The sequence below is a fragment of the Pelophylax lessonae genome (assembly GCF_965119305.1).
Source record: "Pelophylax lessonae genome assembly, chromosome: 5".
In the NCBI taxonomy this organism is placed as follows: domain Eukaryota; kingdom Metazoa; phylum Chordata; class Amphibia; order Anura; family Ranidae; genus Pelophylax; species Pelophylax lessonae.
This window is the reverse complement of record NC_138772.1, coordinates 501,311,407-501,330,000: the sequence shown is the minus strand read 5'-3', so window position 1 is coordinate 501,330,000 and position 18,594 is coordinate 501,311,407. Positions and strand designations below refer to the sequence as shown.

Here is an 18,594-nt window from a genome sequence, read left to right as displayed (position 1 = left end):
CAATCCTGAACTGATTCAGGTGATGGGTCAGGTGAGGGGGATATATCACATTTCCTCCCTCCTTGCGATGCTGCAATCATGCCAGCAATCTTACCCTTAAAGCTGGCTAAAGCCGATGTCAAATTGTCCTTAGTGACGTAGGTTGCGCTAAGAGTAGCTTCTATGGCTGACAACCGTAATGGCTCAGATTGGCTAATCACCTCTTCAGGTGGAGTAGACAGAGGAAGCACGGCTAGGACCTTCAAGGCCTGATGGTGGCATTACAGTGCCCCTTCCAGCTTTGCCCCCCCCCAGCCCTTTTTCTGGTGGACATTGCTCTTAGGCAAGACAAACTTGAGGTACTAACTTTAGTGTACTCAAGGCTTGTGCCAAGCTATACAGCTTATCACACACAGCACTGATTATCCCAAGGATACAGAACCTGTCTTGTGCCAGTAAACATACACCACAGTGACTCACGCAACCCAACTGCTGCTGCTCTGCGATCCCTCCGGCCTCTGACAGACGTTTCCATGCTGAAACTCCTGTTTAAGAATTGCACCGCTTGTGGTTTTACTGCGCATGCACAGTTTGCTACGTGGCATTCAGGTGCACCCCAATTGTGTCCAGACATGCCCCTCTTGCTCCAAGCATATGCTTGTGTATAAATGATGAAGATTCGTGAATGATCCCTCGCTACAAACACGCCACTGAAGGCATTGCTTGACCAGAGCTTTCCGAGGAGATGAATGCGTGGGCGCTTTCATGCCAAGGTGAAACAACATGCCAACAACATGGGGTGAGAGCACCTTAGGCAGACAGGTGCTTTGTCACAGCTGACACCTTTTAGGTGATCAGCAAAGGGTGAAAACAGAGTGTTTAAACAAAGAATGTATGCTTTAACATAGCTGATACCCCTACTGTTTTGCACATGGAGAAAAAACATATGTTTAAACAAACAAGGTGTAGTATGACACTGCTGATACACTCACTTCTTTGAATATACAAATCAAAATATGTTTAAACAAACAAGGTGTGCTTTAACATAGCTAATACACCCATTGTCTCTTGCAGAGACTACATGGCATCTGGTATCTGTTATCTTTTAATGCAACAGTGAATAAATATATTTTTACAAATATTTTTTAAAGTGGACTTCCGCAGGATTCTGTCTTGTAACAAGAATCCAATCTTCACTCTTCCCGGTGATCTTTGTCACTTACCGACCTTCAAGGACTGGATCTCCTTGTTTTTGAGGGGCCACTCTCTTGGACCAGTAGAGCACCCTGCCAGGTGCGCCTTTGGGATTGGTTTTACCAAAGGTCTGGATCCTAGGGTCCAGTGCCTAAGAAGGACGAAGCTACAGGTAAAACCTTGTATCTGCTTTCCCGAGGCTCAGGTACCATCCTTTTAGTCTTAGACTTTTTTGGATGTATCTGATTGCTAACCCCTTGGATTCAGAGATCTTTGATCGGGGTATTTAACATAATCTTCTTTCTTCTTCTTTGAGAAAACATAAAAAAGTATGGAGATTCTCTCCACCGTGACCATCACCTTTTAGACACTGGTGAAAAAATGGAGGTACTTCCTGTGTAGGAGGGGTTATATAGGGGGACTTCCTGTCTGATTGGCTGCCAGTATCCATTCACCTGAAGGTGGCGTATACCCATTTGGTAATGAATATGGCTCTGTGTCCCATGATGTACGAAAAAGAAATGTACTGTATATTTCTGTGAAGTAAACATACATAGGCCTGTGTTGCTCTTTACGGTTTCAATGTAAAAAAAGACCACTAACCATTACAATAGAGTATTACAATATCATATTTTTTTCAAAGAGATCTTTATAGCTGTGAATGTAATATAGACAAAACATTCACAGCTTATCAAAAATGTCCTGTAATTTAAAACACCTGCACCAGGAAGATTCACCTACAGTGAATATCTGTTTTTAAATACACCTTAAAAAAACACTCAGACCTACTAATTAGAGACATACAAAATTTAGCAAATAGAAAAATGGTAGCATAATGTTAAATGTAATGATAATGTAATAATGTAAATGTGTAATTGTAGTTTCTTTCTTTGTGTAGTTTATTTTTTAGGCCGTGTGTAATAAAACAATAACTGTGGCGCTAAACCCTAATAAAATGCCCCAAATGAATGAGCCAAAGGCAGTCCTTAAGGTATAACTTCACACTGAAGATACATGAAATAGCCTCAGAATCGAAGAACCGCCACCAAAAGCACTCCAATCTCACCACTGCTTACCAGATTTAGTTGATCCCCATGACAGAGATCACATGAACCCAAAAAACATGTATTGGAACAGGAACTCCCACTCACTGGTCCCGGACTGGCAAGCTCAACAAATGGTGTGATATGTAACAGAAAATCAGGGACACTCACATAGCGTAGACTGCTAGAAGTTTTATTCCCACATAGTTAAAATTGCACTTACAGTGTTAAAAAGGTGATCTTCGCATCTCAAATATGTATACTGGACCTCCCCTCGCTGTTCCTCGGCGTTCCTCGTTTGGACAACCAAAAAGATGGCCGCCACGTCTCCTCCACGCTGCAGCAGGGATACAGCACCTGTTGATCTTGTCAGAAATTCAGAACTGTGCTGTGTCCTGTGCACACTTATTTTGCTAACTCAAATGGTTAAACTGTTAGGTTCCCCCTTATACAATGTGCAGTCATATTGTATAAGTCAGCTAAAAATTAAGTTCAACGTGGAGTAATCTATTGGCAACCAATTCACATTATGTGTTTTAGACCAGGGCAAGATGGATTCTGATTAATTGGTAATGCACAATGAAAAAAAAGACTCAATTTTTTTTTCTAAGATTTGTATGGCATATTTTTATATTAGCCAATGAAAAACGTCATGAGATCATAAAAAAAATGACCCATGGAATCTTTGATTTATTTTATATATTTGGTGTAAATAATAAACAAAGATCAATTGTTACCTGACTTCTTTTAAAATTGAGTTAAGTAGGGAAAATTAATATATCTATATTTATTTGTGTAAGGCTGCATGAACCATATAATAATCACAATCAGAGAAGAGAAACTGGGACAAAATGTATAAGCATTTTTAAATATCTAAGGATGGGGAAAAAAATTGTGTCTGGGTTCATATGATTAAGAAGTGTTTCATGATCAGAAAACAAAGCTTTATGTCCAGTAAAAATAACACATGGGGCTAATGTCTGAAATATAGAACAGAACTTTTAGTAAAACAACACAGTGTGTGTGTAGAGCCCCTTTTCACAGAAACAGTTTTATCAATAATTGATTTAAGACATTGGAATACAATCATGAACCATAATACTTAAATAAGCCACATAAGAGACACAAATTTTTACTATTTGACATTTCCTGTCCAGTAAACAGCATTCAGCAAACTTGCATTGATGTTGCTTTACTTTTCATGTTTGCTGTAAAAAAATATTAATATTACTACTACTGTCATTATTGATTTTGTAATCTATTATGGGCATTTATCTGCCTTTTTTTTATAAACTGTCACTTTTATATTTTTACAATTTAAAAATCTTAATGATCATGAACTTGGAACATGATTTTTTCTTTTTTTCTCTCCCTTTTCTTTCTCTGCTACTGGTTATTGCTCTTTAGTGGTTTTTGGCCAGTTTGTGTTTTTCCAGACGTCTCTCCACGACGTAGTTGAGGTATATGATGGAGCAACTCAACAGTCGCCTCTCTTATCCTCTCTCTCAGGATCACATTCAGGTACTTTTTCTAAGAGATGCCATTGGGTCATTTAGCATATGTTTTTATATTTTTGCCTCTTTCAAAATGATTCATTGTTAAATGGGACTTACCAATATTTTTTTTTTTTTTTTAAATGCTGTCATCTCTTAGTCAAGCAGAATGGGGAAAGTGTCTTTGAAAGCTTACAGATAAAGTTAGAATTTGAAGGCTGCAAAAGCTGTAGGATTTATATAATAAGCAAAAGCAGTTATAATATTATAATATTAATAACAGTAGTAGTAGTAGGTGTTAAGACATATTCATTTTAATCAAGGGGCAACAGTTATGCTGACCATACAAAACAACCATTTTATGAAGCTTCATTGATAATAGAGCACCACCAGGTTTATCCTTCAGATATCTGTGATCTGTAGATAATTGTTCCTGGGTGTGGGTCCATTTGCTAAAGCAATAGGTATCATTGCAGTTGTGAACAATTTGTTTGGATTAGCTAAGGTCTCACTAAACAACTTAAAACAGGTATCTTAATTAGTGAGGTTCTCATTTATGTTATCCCATTGCAGCCAATTCTAAATGATCATATGTAGGCTAAAGATCTGTCTACAAACAAACCTCCCCAGCCCTAAATAACACCATGCCTCTCACTCTGTCTACTGATACAGAGAAAAAAAGTAAAATGTTAAACACAATAATAGTATTAAAAAAGTAATTCAAATTAATTCACTTATTAAAAAATTATCAAGGTGTTTACTAAAATATTGTACCAAATAAAAATCTTCTATGCCCTTAAAAAATGTAGAAATAACTTAGGTGGGCAAAATAATCATGGTGTTATTGATGCTGCTAAATTTAGTTTGGACAGCTACATAGCAAAAACCTCTGGCCAGGAAAGGATTATTAAATAAGCAAGTTAAAGTGTTCCTGAGGGATTCAAATCTTCTACACCAGATTCAAACTATTTTCAGCAACCAGTAACTGTTTCTTTAACTGAAGATAATTTTATATTTTCTATAAAACAAGTAAAGCAAAAACTAAAAAAATAAATAAAAGTAGATAGATAGCTAGATCTTCTTCAATTCCTTATTGTTTTGTCACCCCCAACTGTTAATTCAAACTCAATCTTTTCACCTATTTGCCTTTATGGCAAAGCCTTAAGAAAGGAATTCCACTCTATATCTAACTAAGTCTAAAACTGCTCTCCCACCCCCCCACCTTCTAACTGCTATTCCAACTATCCTGTAGAAAAAAAATATGCTTACCTATTCTCAGACCTCTCCAGTCAAGTCACAGGATCTCTCCAGTGCCTGGTGAGAGTAAGATCACCAGCAATGGCCAAAATGCTTGTGTGGTGATTTCACCTATGGTGGGGCATCAATTGTCAGCTATCTCTCCTCTCAGCTGAAGCCACCACTGGGAAATGATCATATCATCAAGCCGGAGCATCCTGAGAATAAGTAAGTATAAGCATCTTTCTTCTACAGGGTAATTAGAATAGCAGTTAGAAGGGGGTGGAGCAGTTTTAGGATTAGTTAGTTATAGTCTGGAATTCCACTTTTAGGCAGGTCATACACAGTTTAAATCTTGGCCGGATTAACTTGGTTACAACCAACATGCCAGGTTTTATCTGTGATTATCATTAGAGGCTGCTATAGCCACTAGCAATAAGCACTGTCTTCTCCCCCACCCCTCAGCCGGGAGAAGACAATGGCCCGGCTGAAGGGATTCACGCATCAACACAGTCTGTGTTGATGGGGGAATCCAATTCATTTCTTTCCTGCAATCCATAGTTGCAGGAAAGAAATTTGCTCGGGGTGTGGTCTGCCAAAGATTATGGAAGTGTCTGAAAAGAACTTGTATGATGAGTTTATATACCACATTTTTCAGCTGATGGATCATTTGGCTATGGCAGCATATAGGATGCTAACCAAAATGTCAGGTCCAGAAAATTTGTCATCTTTAGTTTTCTTTCTTTCCCCTATAAATTGAGCCCCACCCCCTACTAAGGACAATAACAATATTGTAGAATTTTTTTTCACAACTATCACATTCTGCTCTTCAAAGAGAAGCCACCATTTGTTAACAAAATAACAAGATTTTTTATGAAAAGTAAAATCCCTTTCCTGTGAGTCTGAAATCACAATGAGTGGGGATTATTGACAAGATCATATGAAGAGTGCTTTTTTATATTTTATTTTTATCTGCATATAACATTCTTATTCACTACACAATCAGACTTCAACAACTGTTGGCTTGTTAATAAATTTTGTTTTATTTATTCTGTTGAGTAGGAGAGTCGCTTCCCCTAAGTTCTGGTAACCAGATTATTGTTAGATTTACATCTGTTGGACCATTGACATCGAAAGGATTTCACTTTGTCTATCAAGGTAATTTCATATGTAGCTTTAACAATACATGGAATATGTATTGTATTTGAAGCTTTTTCTCTAATACATATTCGTCATAACTTTTCTTAACTACATATAGATCGCTAACATAATAAAATAGATTGAATCTAGTTCTTTAGTTGTATTGCAATCAGTCTTTCAATGTGCCTTTTTTATTATATTTTTTAACAAAAATTACATTGTGTGAAATAATAGCAGGGTTTGCAAAAGTCCGAATAGAAATATGAATTCCACAATGTATTTGATTAGTTCTCTATTCCTATTTGGTGACATATGTCCTTAGTTGTTCAAAGTGTAGGATGAACATACATTTGGTATAAATCTATATTATATTATGTTTTTCTATGCTAATAAAAAGCTAATGATTTGGTGGAATTTGGGATTTAAAGGTAATTAAATCAAAAATTAAAACATCTCTAAATTGTATTCTATTAACATTTAAACTTAAGAGCAAAAGTGTAATATATAAAAGAAGCTTTCCAGTCCTTGATGTGGTGGCTGCTCTAAGTCAATTTTCTGCAGGTTCAGTAAAATGCTTTATGCTCTTTTTTATGAATTAAAGTGACCTTGTAAATTCCTGAGCACTGGATTGATATCCTAAAGTGACACTTAGCTCACCTTTTACATCAATTGTTCTAAAATATCAAGCATACCATGGCTCTTTTTTTTTTCTTTTTTTAAGTCCCTTACTATTGTTTTCAGTAGTGGAATATCCTCCACTGATGCACCTAACAGCTACTAGTGTGGAGCAAGCAGTGCCATTATTTCTAGCGCCATGCTCCTCTCTATGTGTGCTACAGTTCTTATTGAGCTGAATTTGTCTGCAGGTAGATGTGTAGTCTCTCTTGGGGGCGAAAGGGTGGGAACATGTATTCTACTTTAATTTAAACATGTTAGATTAATTTTATTTCATAAACAATTTGAGTTTAGTGTCACGTTAAATAATGTAATCAGGTTTCACAGCTATCTTCTGTGAACTACACAACCACACCTCCCTATGCAATAGAGATGGGGAAAAAAGAAGGGGTTCAAAGTTCAAATCAAGAGTGCAGGGTGACAACACTGCTCCTCTATAGATGAAGTGTAATAAATGAACATTGTCACGTTAGGGCAAGACGTGTGTTACTGGCAGGATCATCAGGTGAAAATAAAGGAAAAGACAAATGCATTTTTTAGGTGCTTATATAAGCACGGTCAATTTACACAGCACTTTACACATATTTTTTATACATTCCAATCCTCCCCTGCACTCAAGGAGCTTAGATTCTAAGGTTTCTAACTCACATTCATACATACATATACTAGGGACAATTAAGCAACCAGCATGTCCTTGAAGTGTAGGAGGAAACCAGAGCACCCGCAGGAAACCCACGCAGACTATGCAAACTGTAGGTTGTGCTGTGGTTGGGATTCAAACTGATGATCCTATTGCTGCTAGGCGGAAGTGCTAACCACTTTGCCACTGTGTTGCCTACATAGAAAATGACTTCAGGAACAACATCTAAGGACTGGTAAACTACAATATATTACATATTTCACATTTTTCAGATGTACTGTATGTGAAAGAATGTGCAGGTTACGAACAAATATAAACATTTTGCAACCTTGAAGTGGAATTAACTGTTGCAGCTAAATATGTACATCATACTGTCAATACCAAGGGGTATAAATACTTCTATGTTGAGCACCATGTAAATCTTTGGCCACTAGGGCCACTGGTGTGTCTCCATAGGAAGCTGCTTCCTATGGTTGCACACCAGGAAGAGGAGGAGCCCAGAGCACCAGCACAGGACCTGAGTGTTGGCGTTATATCACTCCCAGTGAAGTATAGACTTGACTGCCTGTCCCGGTTGCACCACAAGTCTCAGTGGACCCGGAGATTACTCTGAACAAAGAGACATCCGAAGCGTATAATTGCTCAAAGTCATCTGACGCTTTATTCATTCCATACAGTTTATATGATAAAATATCTCCAACAGGAGAACAATGGGAACACAGTTACGCCTCCTTGACATGTTCCCAAAAAATATACAATGTTTCATTATAACTTTATGTAGAGAGACAAAAACCAGCTGTGTCTGGGAACTGTGCAGCTATTGCTTGAGAAGAACAAGATAAGAACCAAATGAAGGACATATAACTAAGATGGTTGAAGTCTTGCTCAAATAAACTAATAAAGAAGAACTCTTGCTAAAATTCTTCTTTCACTGAGGACCAGAGGTTCAGGGCCACTCTGTGCAATACCGTTGCACAGAGCAGGTAAGTAGGACATGCTTGTTATTTTAATAATAAAAAAATATAAAGCTATAAGCTTTACAATTCATTTAATGGATATCTCCTGTTTTTATTTTTTAATTAATGGAAGACTGCCCAAACATATCTAACAAAATATAAAAATTTTAAACTTTAGCTATAGATGGTTATGCAACTGCCATGAAAGTGGAAAAAGTGCCATGACCCACCCAAATTGTCCTACTTAAACACACTCACTGACACTAACACTCACACAGACAATAAATATAAGACAATAAATATAATTTTTTGTCCTGCTAAAATGCACTGACCCTAACACTGTCGCTAACGGGCACTAACACCGACACTAAATGGCACTTATAATGACACTCATTAAACTAGATCAACCCTAAACTAATTATAGTTAATAATGTTTTTTTTTCAACAGACCTTTTTTTACAGACTCTGTTTTGCTCAGTGGGGATCGATCCGCCTATCCCTGCTGAGCAAGCGGATGACAGGTCCGTCTCTGCTCTGTGTGCAGAGATGGACCTGTCAGATCCCCGCTCTCCTCTATGGGAGATCAGATTAAAATGAACCACCTGTCCGTTTTCATCCGATCCTACCCGATCCGATCCTCCAGACGGATGGAAAATAGGGTTTTTATCTGTCCGGATTTCACAAACAGGATCAGATAGGATAACAGTGGGTGTCAGTGGAGATGTCCCCGCTAACATCCGCTGCTCTATAGGGATGCATGGAGCATCCGATTCGGTCCACCTGAAAAATTGACAGGCGGACCTGATCGGAAAGTCCATGTGAAAGGAGCCTTACTCTAACAAGGAGGAGAAGATACAATGTATCTTTTCTGCTTCACAGAGGAGAAAGAGGAGAGTGTGTCTTCACAGTAGAGATCACTGTGATTCATTAATGGCAGTGATTACAATAATCACATGACCATTAGGATGAGACCTGGAGCTGTCAGTAACAACTCAATTCTTTTGCTGGGAGGGTGGTTGAGTGTGCTTCCTGCACAAACACATAAGCGCATATATGTAGCACCCAGGAATAACTCCTACTTCTTGGACAATGCATATACTGTACATGTTATGCAGTGTTAAAACACACATTATAATTGTCACATTAAATAGACATTATCTGTTGCACAAATATGGGTTGTCATGCAAGCTTGTTAAATCTTTGTCGAATAGAATGAAAAATCCTCAGGTCTTTGGCCAGCCATACTGGTAGATACCATAGTGGTGAACACCAAAGGCAGATCAATGGATCTTTTGTTTAAATGCAACTAGTGTAAGCACATGAATTTAAAGGTTATGTTCACCTTTTTTTTCTAAATTCCAGCTCCCCATGTACCAATATAGTAATACCTATTTTGCAAAAATAAAAGAGCTTTCTATTTATTCTACAAACGCTTACCTCACTCTCTTCATAGCTGTCTTAAAACACTGCTTGATTACTTCTGCCTCACTTCCTGGACAGACTTTAGATCATGACACAGGAAGAAGTTGACCAGCTGAGGGTGGATTATGCAGGGTGTGTGCTAATGAGGTCAGCTGGTCAACTCCTTCCTGTGTCATGATCTAAAGCCTGTCCAGGAAGTAAGGCAGACGTAATCGAGCAGTGTTTTTTCACAGCTATGAAGAGAGTGAGGTAAGCGTGTGAAAAATAAATGGAAAGCTCTTTTATTTTTGCAAAAGAAGTACATTAATGCTATATTGGTACATAGTGTGGCTGGAATTTAGAAAAAAAAAAGGAAGGTAAACTTAGCCTTTAATATTCTATCAGGCTCTTGCATTCTTCTGTACAGCAGACTGGAAGAGAAATAGGCAGGTTTGGTATAAGAATAGGGCTTGATTTACTAAAATTTAAGAGTTCAAAATCTGGTGCAGCTGTGCATGATAGCAAATCGGCTTCTAACTTCAGCAAAACAACTTGGAAGCTGATTGGTTTCTGTGCAGAGCTTCGCCAGATTTTGCACTCTCCAGTTTTAGTAAATCAACCCCATAGATGTGCTGCCTGTCGACAAGGAATAAGGAATAAGATGATGTGGGATAACAGCAGGATGCACAGAGGGATGACCTTATCTCTGGCTGTTCTTTCACTTCCTGGTCAGTGGATTAGGCACAGGGAGAGGGTGGTATATAACTGTAACAGAAATAAATGGCGTCATCCACTACAAAGCCATTAAAGGTATGCAAAAATTCAAAAATCACAATGGAAGCATAAGTTTTATTTGTTTTTTCTAAGTAATTACTGCTCACAGATATGGTCTACTAAAGATCTTTTATAGTTCATGCTCAAAAGCTGTAAAACCATTTTCTGCCATTAACAGTTTGAGTGAAAACTATACTAATTCTTACAATGGGGTCATTTTTCTTACTTTCAAAATGTGTCTATCACATGAACCACCACCATCATTATAAAAATATGATCATTAGCCACTGCTAGGTACAGAATGAGTCTTCTCAGGAAATAATGGAGGTCAAAACTGAAAAATAACAAGAGTAACAAGAGAAATATTTTGAAAGCATAATGTTGCTGTGTTAGTGTATTTAAATAAAGTTGATTTTTAAACATCTTATTTATTTTACACTTCTTATATTTATGATACGGAAGATCACATATATATATATATATATATATATATATATATATATATATATATATATATATACATATATATATATATAGTATATAATATATACTATACTAACATGTTTTTCCTGCTGACTTGAAAGGTCTTATATCTAAAATTCTAAAGAGGATGCAGATAATAAGATACACTTTACTATGATAACAAGATCATAAAATGCATCTTACTTTCTATAAAATAAATTATATGGCTATGTCTTTGTATTATATACAATCAACATAATTTAAAATGTGCTTTATTAATTGTCTTACTCAATATTTTTGTTGTGTATGTGATATAGACTAAGGGTAAATGATCTCTATATTTTATCTTTCAAGTTTATAACTTCACTTTCATTTTATTTCATAAAAATTATATTTTTCTCAAGTTTTCATAAATGTGGATGTTTTTAAATCAATTTTGCTAAGTTCTCCTTTTGAGTTTTATGTGATAACAGGAGGAAACTCAATACAGCTTTCAGTGCTCAAATAAATGTGCAAAACATTGTACTGAACTTTTAAAAGGTCTTTGAGTGGTACAAATCCTTTCTTATGAATTACTAAAGTGCCTGTAAATTGTCCTTTTTGGATAAAAAATGGTTTTGTGTGGTAAACTGAAGAAGTATAGAACTAATTTGAATCATATACCATAATACTGTAATGATTTAGAAACTAGGGTAGATGTGAATTACTATGAGTTTAAAAAAATATAGGTGGTTTAAATTGGTACCTTAAGTAGTAACTCAAGGCAAAAAATATATAGGGAGGGTTAGATCCCCTGTCAGATTTTTACTGCTTTAGATTTAGAAGTTCTGACATTGCTCCTAAATCATGCTTGTGGAGTAAAGTCTCTTTGCTGTAGGAGTACAATGGCTTCTTTTTAGGCTCTACTACAACACAGCCAGCTTGGACACCTGGGAAGGAGTCCAGGAAAAAAAGATGAATAAGAATAAAACACCAAAAGATTTTGGAGTCTGAATGTATTTTTTCCATCAAATGTATACAAAATAACAGGTCAATGTGTTTCAAGGTTCATACTTAACCCACTTCATCAGGAAACAAATCTATTAGTTACTTCTAATATAATAGCCCTCTAGTCTAAACCATTAGCTGCTGAAGATTTGTTGACATTGATTTGTGACATTGGCTTGTTTTCTGGATACATATGATGGAAAAGATAGTTTTGGACTCTAGATTGTTTGCTGTGGTGCTCTTAGTGATTTATTTTTCAATGCTTTTTCAATTGCTGTCTATAGTCTAGTTAGGGGACACATGATAATGGAACGTAGGGAAAAATCTCTGACAAGGACACTGTGAAAATATAGCTTTTATTGTTGTGTTCCTATGGTAATGTTTAGGCCTAATTCCTGGTTCCAAAGCCACCACCATATAATAAACACAGAAAGTGTAAGGAAATCTCACCAACAAGCACTGTGGCAGTAATAAAAAATAAAAACTAACAGAAGTTCTATCGCTTCCCCAACCTATCCAAAATCAATTCATTTTTGGCTGCAGTTCTTTTTTACATTTTGACAGAAAACAAACTGTAAGTGACTGACAGAACTTTTCTTTATTTTGTAGCAGGTGCTTGCAATTTGAAATGTGTGTTTGTAAACTCACAAATTAAAATATTTTTGGTACTTACATGTTTAAGTGGCTAATACCTATGGCTAACTCAAATTCAAAAACACTGCCAGAATCTTTGGACACTATTTCTTCTTTCATTATCATATTTGTAAACCAATATGAAATTTAATAACACTTTCTTGGCATATACAGCCTAAGAGCTGGTTCCCACTGGGGCGACTCAAAATCGTCCCGACTTTGAGTCGCCCGTGCAGCGCGACTTCATCGTGGCTTGCAAGCAACTTCTCTAATAGAATTTAATGCAAGCAGCTCCGAAGTCACCCCCAAGTAGTGCAGTAACCTTTTTCTAAGTCGGAGCAACTTGAGTCGCTCTGATTAGAATGGTTCCATTGCAAAGAATGGAGCACGACTTGTCAGGCGACAAAGTCTTCTGACAAGTCGTGGCAGTGTGAACAGGGTCTAACAGTCAACAACAAAATCAGAGTCACATATTTTTAAAACAATATTATATCTGAAGCTATCATTACAGTTTTGAGAAGCTGCTTGTATTAAAATGATATGCCTTCAGTAATAAAGCACCTGGTTAATTCCAAGTGTTGATGTTAGCATTGCTTTGGCAATATTTAAAGTTGTGAAATAAAAACATTCTAAAACTTTTGTGAAAAAAAAGAAAGATATGTGCTTGTCCTTTAAATGTAAAGGTGTTTGAAACATGAAAAAAATTTTCAACCCACTAAAAGCTTAGTCGCTGATATCATTTCTGGGTCCATCTCTGACATCACTTCCAGTTCCATGGAATGCATGCCGGCTCTGTGGCTTCAAGTGGCAGTGTGAGGAATAGGTCCTTACAAGGGAGCTATTTGTCCTGGTGCCTTTCCTTGGCATCTGCTCATTTGAGTGCATATATTTTATCTTGAATACCCACTTGTTTAATAAAACTTACTACACTATAAGCATTTTCTCTGGGCTTTCGGCTGGTTGTTTCTGCTGAATAAGAACTGACAGTGGCCTCCATAGACATACTGGTTCCATTTATCCCATATCCTGGATTTGATATCTAGCGCTTGCAGGCTGTTCTGTCAGCTGTAGGGATCTGGTGAGTGAGGGATTTATCTACACATGGTGGAGCACATTGTTGTTAAGAAGATTTTAGCACCTAGTTATTTTCAAGAACATGGTAATTGGGGGCTTCATATATATTTTAGACATTACATTGATTATAATGTATAGATTTGCTTTAATTGTGGGTAAAAATGTATTTCATTTTTTTTTTTCTTGGTGAAGATTTATTTACATGTTTTAAACACTTTTATATTTAAAGGGCCAGTGGATATCTTTATTATTTTTCACATATGTTAAAGTGTTGGTTACACTTGGAGGGGCTGTGATATTGTCTACCCACTTGTGGGTAGGCACCCTCTCATCTTAATTAGATTTTAAACTTTTGCTTTTCAGTGAATTATGATTATTTGACATGTAAACTGACTCCTCAGGGATACAATCATCTAGTTAAATCCCAGCAGATTGCAATACATCATTGATTCTCTCTACCTGCTGTACAATTCTCATTGTATCAAGATAAGAAGAAATGGCTGAGCATCACTGGAGTTCCAAATGCCTTTATTGTGATTTCCAAAGTGGCACAACAAAACACCAACCAGTCTAGGTAGATGTGTTTCAGACAGTACAACAGTACAACACAGTACAACTGTGCTTAATCATTGATTAAGCACAGTTGTTCTGTGTGAAACGCGTCAACCTGGACTGATTGATGTTTTGTTGTGCCACATTGGAAATCACAATAAAGGCATTTGGAACTCCAGTGATGTGTGGCTGTTTTTCTTATCTTGATATTGTTCACTGAGGCGATCCGGGGCTAGCACTCATGTGGAGGTTCCATCCGACTTACTCATCTCATCTGGCGCATCAGATCTTTCTTACCAATTCTTATTGTTACTACCTTGCTTTCTAGAGTTCTCGGCTTTGGAACTTGTGATATGCAGACCAGGGAGACCTAAAGTGCAACTATGGAAAAACAGCTAAAAAACACCTTACATACTACTGCTTTGCCAAGGAATTAGTAGTTCTATTCAGCCAGTCTTGAGATTTACACACCTCTGTAACACTGCACAGCTGGAAAGAGCCAATTACTTCTTTCCAGTCTATCTTTACTGATTTCTAGATTAGATCCCTGTAAATTGGATAGGGTTGATGATGCTTCCTCTTCGCTAAATGGAAACAGACAGTAGATAGGTAAGATAGGAAGCTGCATCGGTAATAAATACGTCACCTCAATGGCTGTGCAGTTGGGGAAACTGTGTAAAAAGTACAAGAATGTAAAAGTAAAATATTTTGAAACATATATATATGTATATTATCCATCTATGATGTTTTCCAAGAGTTCTGTATTCATTTTTCAAATATACCTTTTTTTTAGAGACATATTATAAACATATTTCTTATTATGTACTCTATTTATTATGCATTCCCAAAGCTTGTTGGGATTGTAGAGTTATCTCACAATAACAAACAAAATTACTAAAAGCCAGATAATGTGAATAATAGCGGGCATTTTTATAGATTGGTATTTCCGGTACTGAAAAAAATTGTGTGGCAGTCTGAGACACTCATTGGGGTTTACTGTCTTTGTCTATCTCAAAGCATTTCTGTTCCAGTCCACCTTGACACCTTTGGTATTCCCACTCGCATTGGATTCTTAAATGTTCCAATCCACCCTGGAGCCTTAAGTGTTCTCACTTATGCTATGTCATTCTCTGTAACATGAACTGAAATAAAAATTCAACAGCATTCAAAGCAGATTGCAGATCCTGGATCTCAAGTGAAGAGACCTTGACTTTCAAGATTTTGTCTTTCAGAAAAAAATAAATTGTTGAGTGAATTAACATTATGTACCAAAGCTGAAATATTGATGTTTGGTGAACTGACCCTTAAATAATAGTTACTTTTTGAAGCAGAGGAGAGCTCACCTAGAAAGTGCTAAAACCAGCTTTGGGCCACTTGTGTGTTTTAGAAGATCAGGCCTTTCCTAAAAAAGTGGCTCCGGTTATGCAACATTAATTATAGACACTTGCCTTTAATTGCACAAAATTACTGGATAATGTTGTTTAAGATCTTAAAGATGAATTTCAGATCCTTCTTTAACCCTTCTGGCTTACTTACTGCATTGTAGATGATAATACAAAAGGAAATGTTTTAAATAACTGATTTACCCTTGCAAAGGTGGTTGTACCACATTATCCAGCAAGAGGCTGCAGCACAAACCAGTGGCCCTCTGAAAGTTCTATAAATCAATATTACAAGGTTCCATAGAAACATTGAAATAGTTTGAATTGAAGATAGTGTTAAAAGGAGCAATGAAGGAATGACTTACTTGCTGCCTGGATTTGTTCCTAAAATGCTGTCATATTTTTTTTACAGCGGTTCCTAGAACAAGTGCAACTCAGTGTAGCTCGGTGCCAGAGCCACGTTTTGGAAAAAGGATTGGAAATGAGTTTGCCGTTGGATCTGTTGTTTTCTTTGAGTGTAACCCAGGATATATCCTCCATGGATCCGTGTCCATCAGATGTGATGCAGTGCCTAATGCCTTGGCTCAGTGGAATGACACTTTACCAACATGCATTGGTGAGTGACCCAAAGCTATACTTTTGTGTCATCTTTCAAAAGATGATGTATTGACCTTACAATACTTCCTTGTTGAGTACAGACTATTCAATTACTAATTAAAAAGTAAACTTTTAATGCAGAAAAACTAAATTTTACTTTTTCCCAGTAGGCATTTGTACCAAACTGTTCAGCTCATTGTGTATGTTATGATGGCCATACATGAATTGAAATTTGGCTGGCTGAGCAGGGAGCGGCTGAATTTTGATTCATTCATGAACAAGATGGTTGTATAGAAGTCAATCTATTGATCAACTTCTGTACAACTTCCCTGTTGGAACATGTTCACTCAATCAGCACTGTCAGCTATAGACAGCAGCACTGATCAGTGTATTATGACAGCGGGGAATTCTCCCCACTATCAGAGTACAATAGCTCAGTGGGGAGGATTACTACCCATTGGTTGAATGAAAAAAAATGAATCATCTATGGGCTGCCTTACTTTCATTTCCATGGCAAGTCAACATACAAATTAATTAAACCCCTCTTCTTTTTTATCTTACAGCAATCTTTTATTTACGTAATAGTATTTGACATATGGTTGATTGTGGAAAAGAAATAAAAAATAGATGTTAGTCAAGACTAATACATTGTGTTCTGCTCAAATATCAATATTAGTTCATTCCAGGACTTCAAGTGATATAAATAGTTATTCTAGAAAACTTTCATTAAAAAATAATCAAAAGTAATCAGCTGAGATGTTCTCTAAGATTTGTTATGTGCCTTTGATGGCAAATAAGGACATATTTATTGTTTTTCAATGACATATTCAAAGAAATAACTTTCAATTCCTAAGGAAAAGGTCTATAGATTTACTTTTCTTTTAATAAAATATATAAGAATGTAATCAGTGTCTATATAAGAAGTAGATAGAATGATTTAACTTTCCAATATCTGCTAAAACTGAAATATCAGTTTTTGTTCTTATGACCCATTAAAGTGTATGTAAAAACCCCACAATGAACACCCCTTTTGGCTTCTTTTGGTCGGTTAAACATAGTATTGAAATCATTTTGTTTTATCTGTTTGATAAGTGCAAAAAAAAAAAAACCTAAGGTAGGTGTTTGTAATCCTATTAAACATCCTTATCTAGGTTGACAATGCTGCCCATCAATAGATACAGTAATTTGAGCAGACGTTGTCACCATAGAACAGGAGGCATGCTAGTGGCAGGATCATCAGGTGAAAATAAAGGAAAAACACAGCCACCACATCTAAGGACCGGTAAACCGTAGTATATAAAATGATCACTCTTGGACTTACACTTTAATGAACACTGGTTAATTCCAAAACATTTCACTTTTCTGCCTAATTACAGGCTGCTGTAGGTACTGATGTGATTTACTAAAGCTTAGCCAAGTGAACTTTTGCTACATTCAAACACCCAATCATGTTCAGAATAATTTAAGAAACAATAATTTCTTATGCACAATTGGAAGTAAATACAGCTTCACTAAGTGAAAAATGTTCTACTAAACTAATAAACTCCACTATGGTAAAGGAGATGATTGGGGTTATTAAAAACAAAAAACAAAACAACAAATATACATGCTTACCGCCATGTTGCAGCATTACTGCCTGCAACTGAGAGCCAATTCAGCATAAAGCAGCCACTCCGGCCATACGCATACATGTGATAACAAAGCAGAGGGCCCCCTGCCAAGCTGCCACATTTACAAAATGTGAACTGCTGGCAAAAACAAGTTATAGTGTGTGTAAAGGAAAAAAAAAAGTGATTAAACATACACAGGAGAAAAAGTTGACTAAACATACACTTTAGGGTCAATTTATAAAACATTTGTTGGGTGAATGTCAAATGTGTGTTTATACTGCATGAATTAGGGCTGTAATCTCTCTAATAGAGTAATCCTTATGATTGTTAGCTCCATATAATGACCAAAATGCAGTATATTTTATCATTGAGGCATTTCAGGAAACGTAGTCACTAGACGGAGCTGCCGATCAGGGATTAATCTATTGGAGAAATTATAGCCAAAATGTGTGGAGTATAAACAAAAAGTGTGTGACATTCATTCAATCAATGTTATAGAAATAGACCACTTTACAGTTTTCACCTCTGTGCAAAAATGCCCAATTTAAAATGTATAAATATTCATTATGTATTGAAATAAATACAGCTTTTTTTATGTAGTAGGAATTTTGAAAGTTATACCGTGTGTGCTAATAATTGACTATTTTTTAATTAGATAATAAACTTATTAAACATTAGCACAACTGTCATGGGAAGTACAAAAATGATTAATGTCTCATTTTAACTTTAATAAAAAAAATAGAAAAATAACAAAAATGATCTTGCC

General features: G+C 36.3%; 1 protein-coding gene across 1 annotated transcript in view; it reads left to right on the top strand.

The window, feature by feature from the left end:
- Positions 1-18,594, top strand: part of CSMD3 (CUB and Sushi multiple domains 3) — a 1,619,578-nt gene that overhangs the window by 1,216,171 nt on the left and 384,813 nt on the right. The window contains exons 33-35 of the mRNA XM_082258441.1: positions 3,624-3,737; positions 6,008-6,103; positions 16,034-16,237. Of these exons, the coding sequence (XP_082114567.1) occupies positions 3,624-3,737; positions 6,008-6,103; positions 16,034-16,237 (414 nt within the window). The remainder of the gene's footprint in view (positions 1-3,623; positions 3,738-6,007; positions 6,104-16,033; positions 16,238-18,594) is intronic.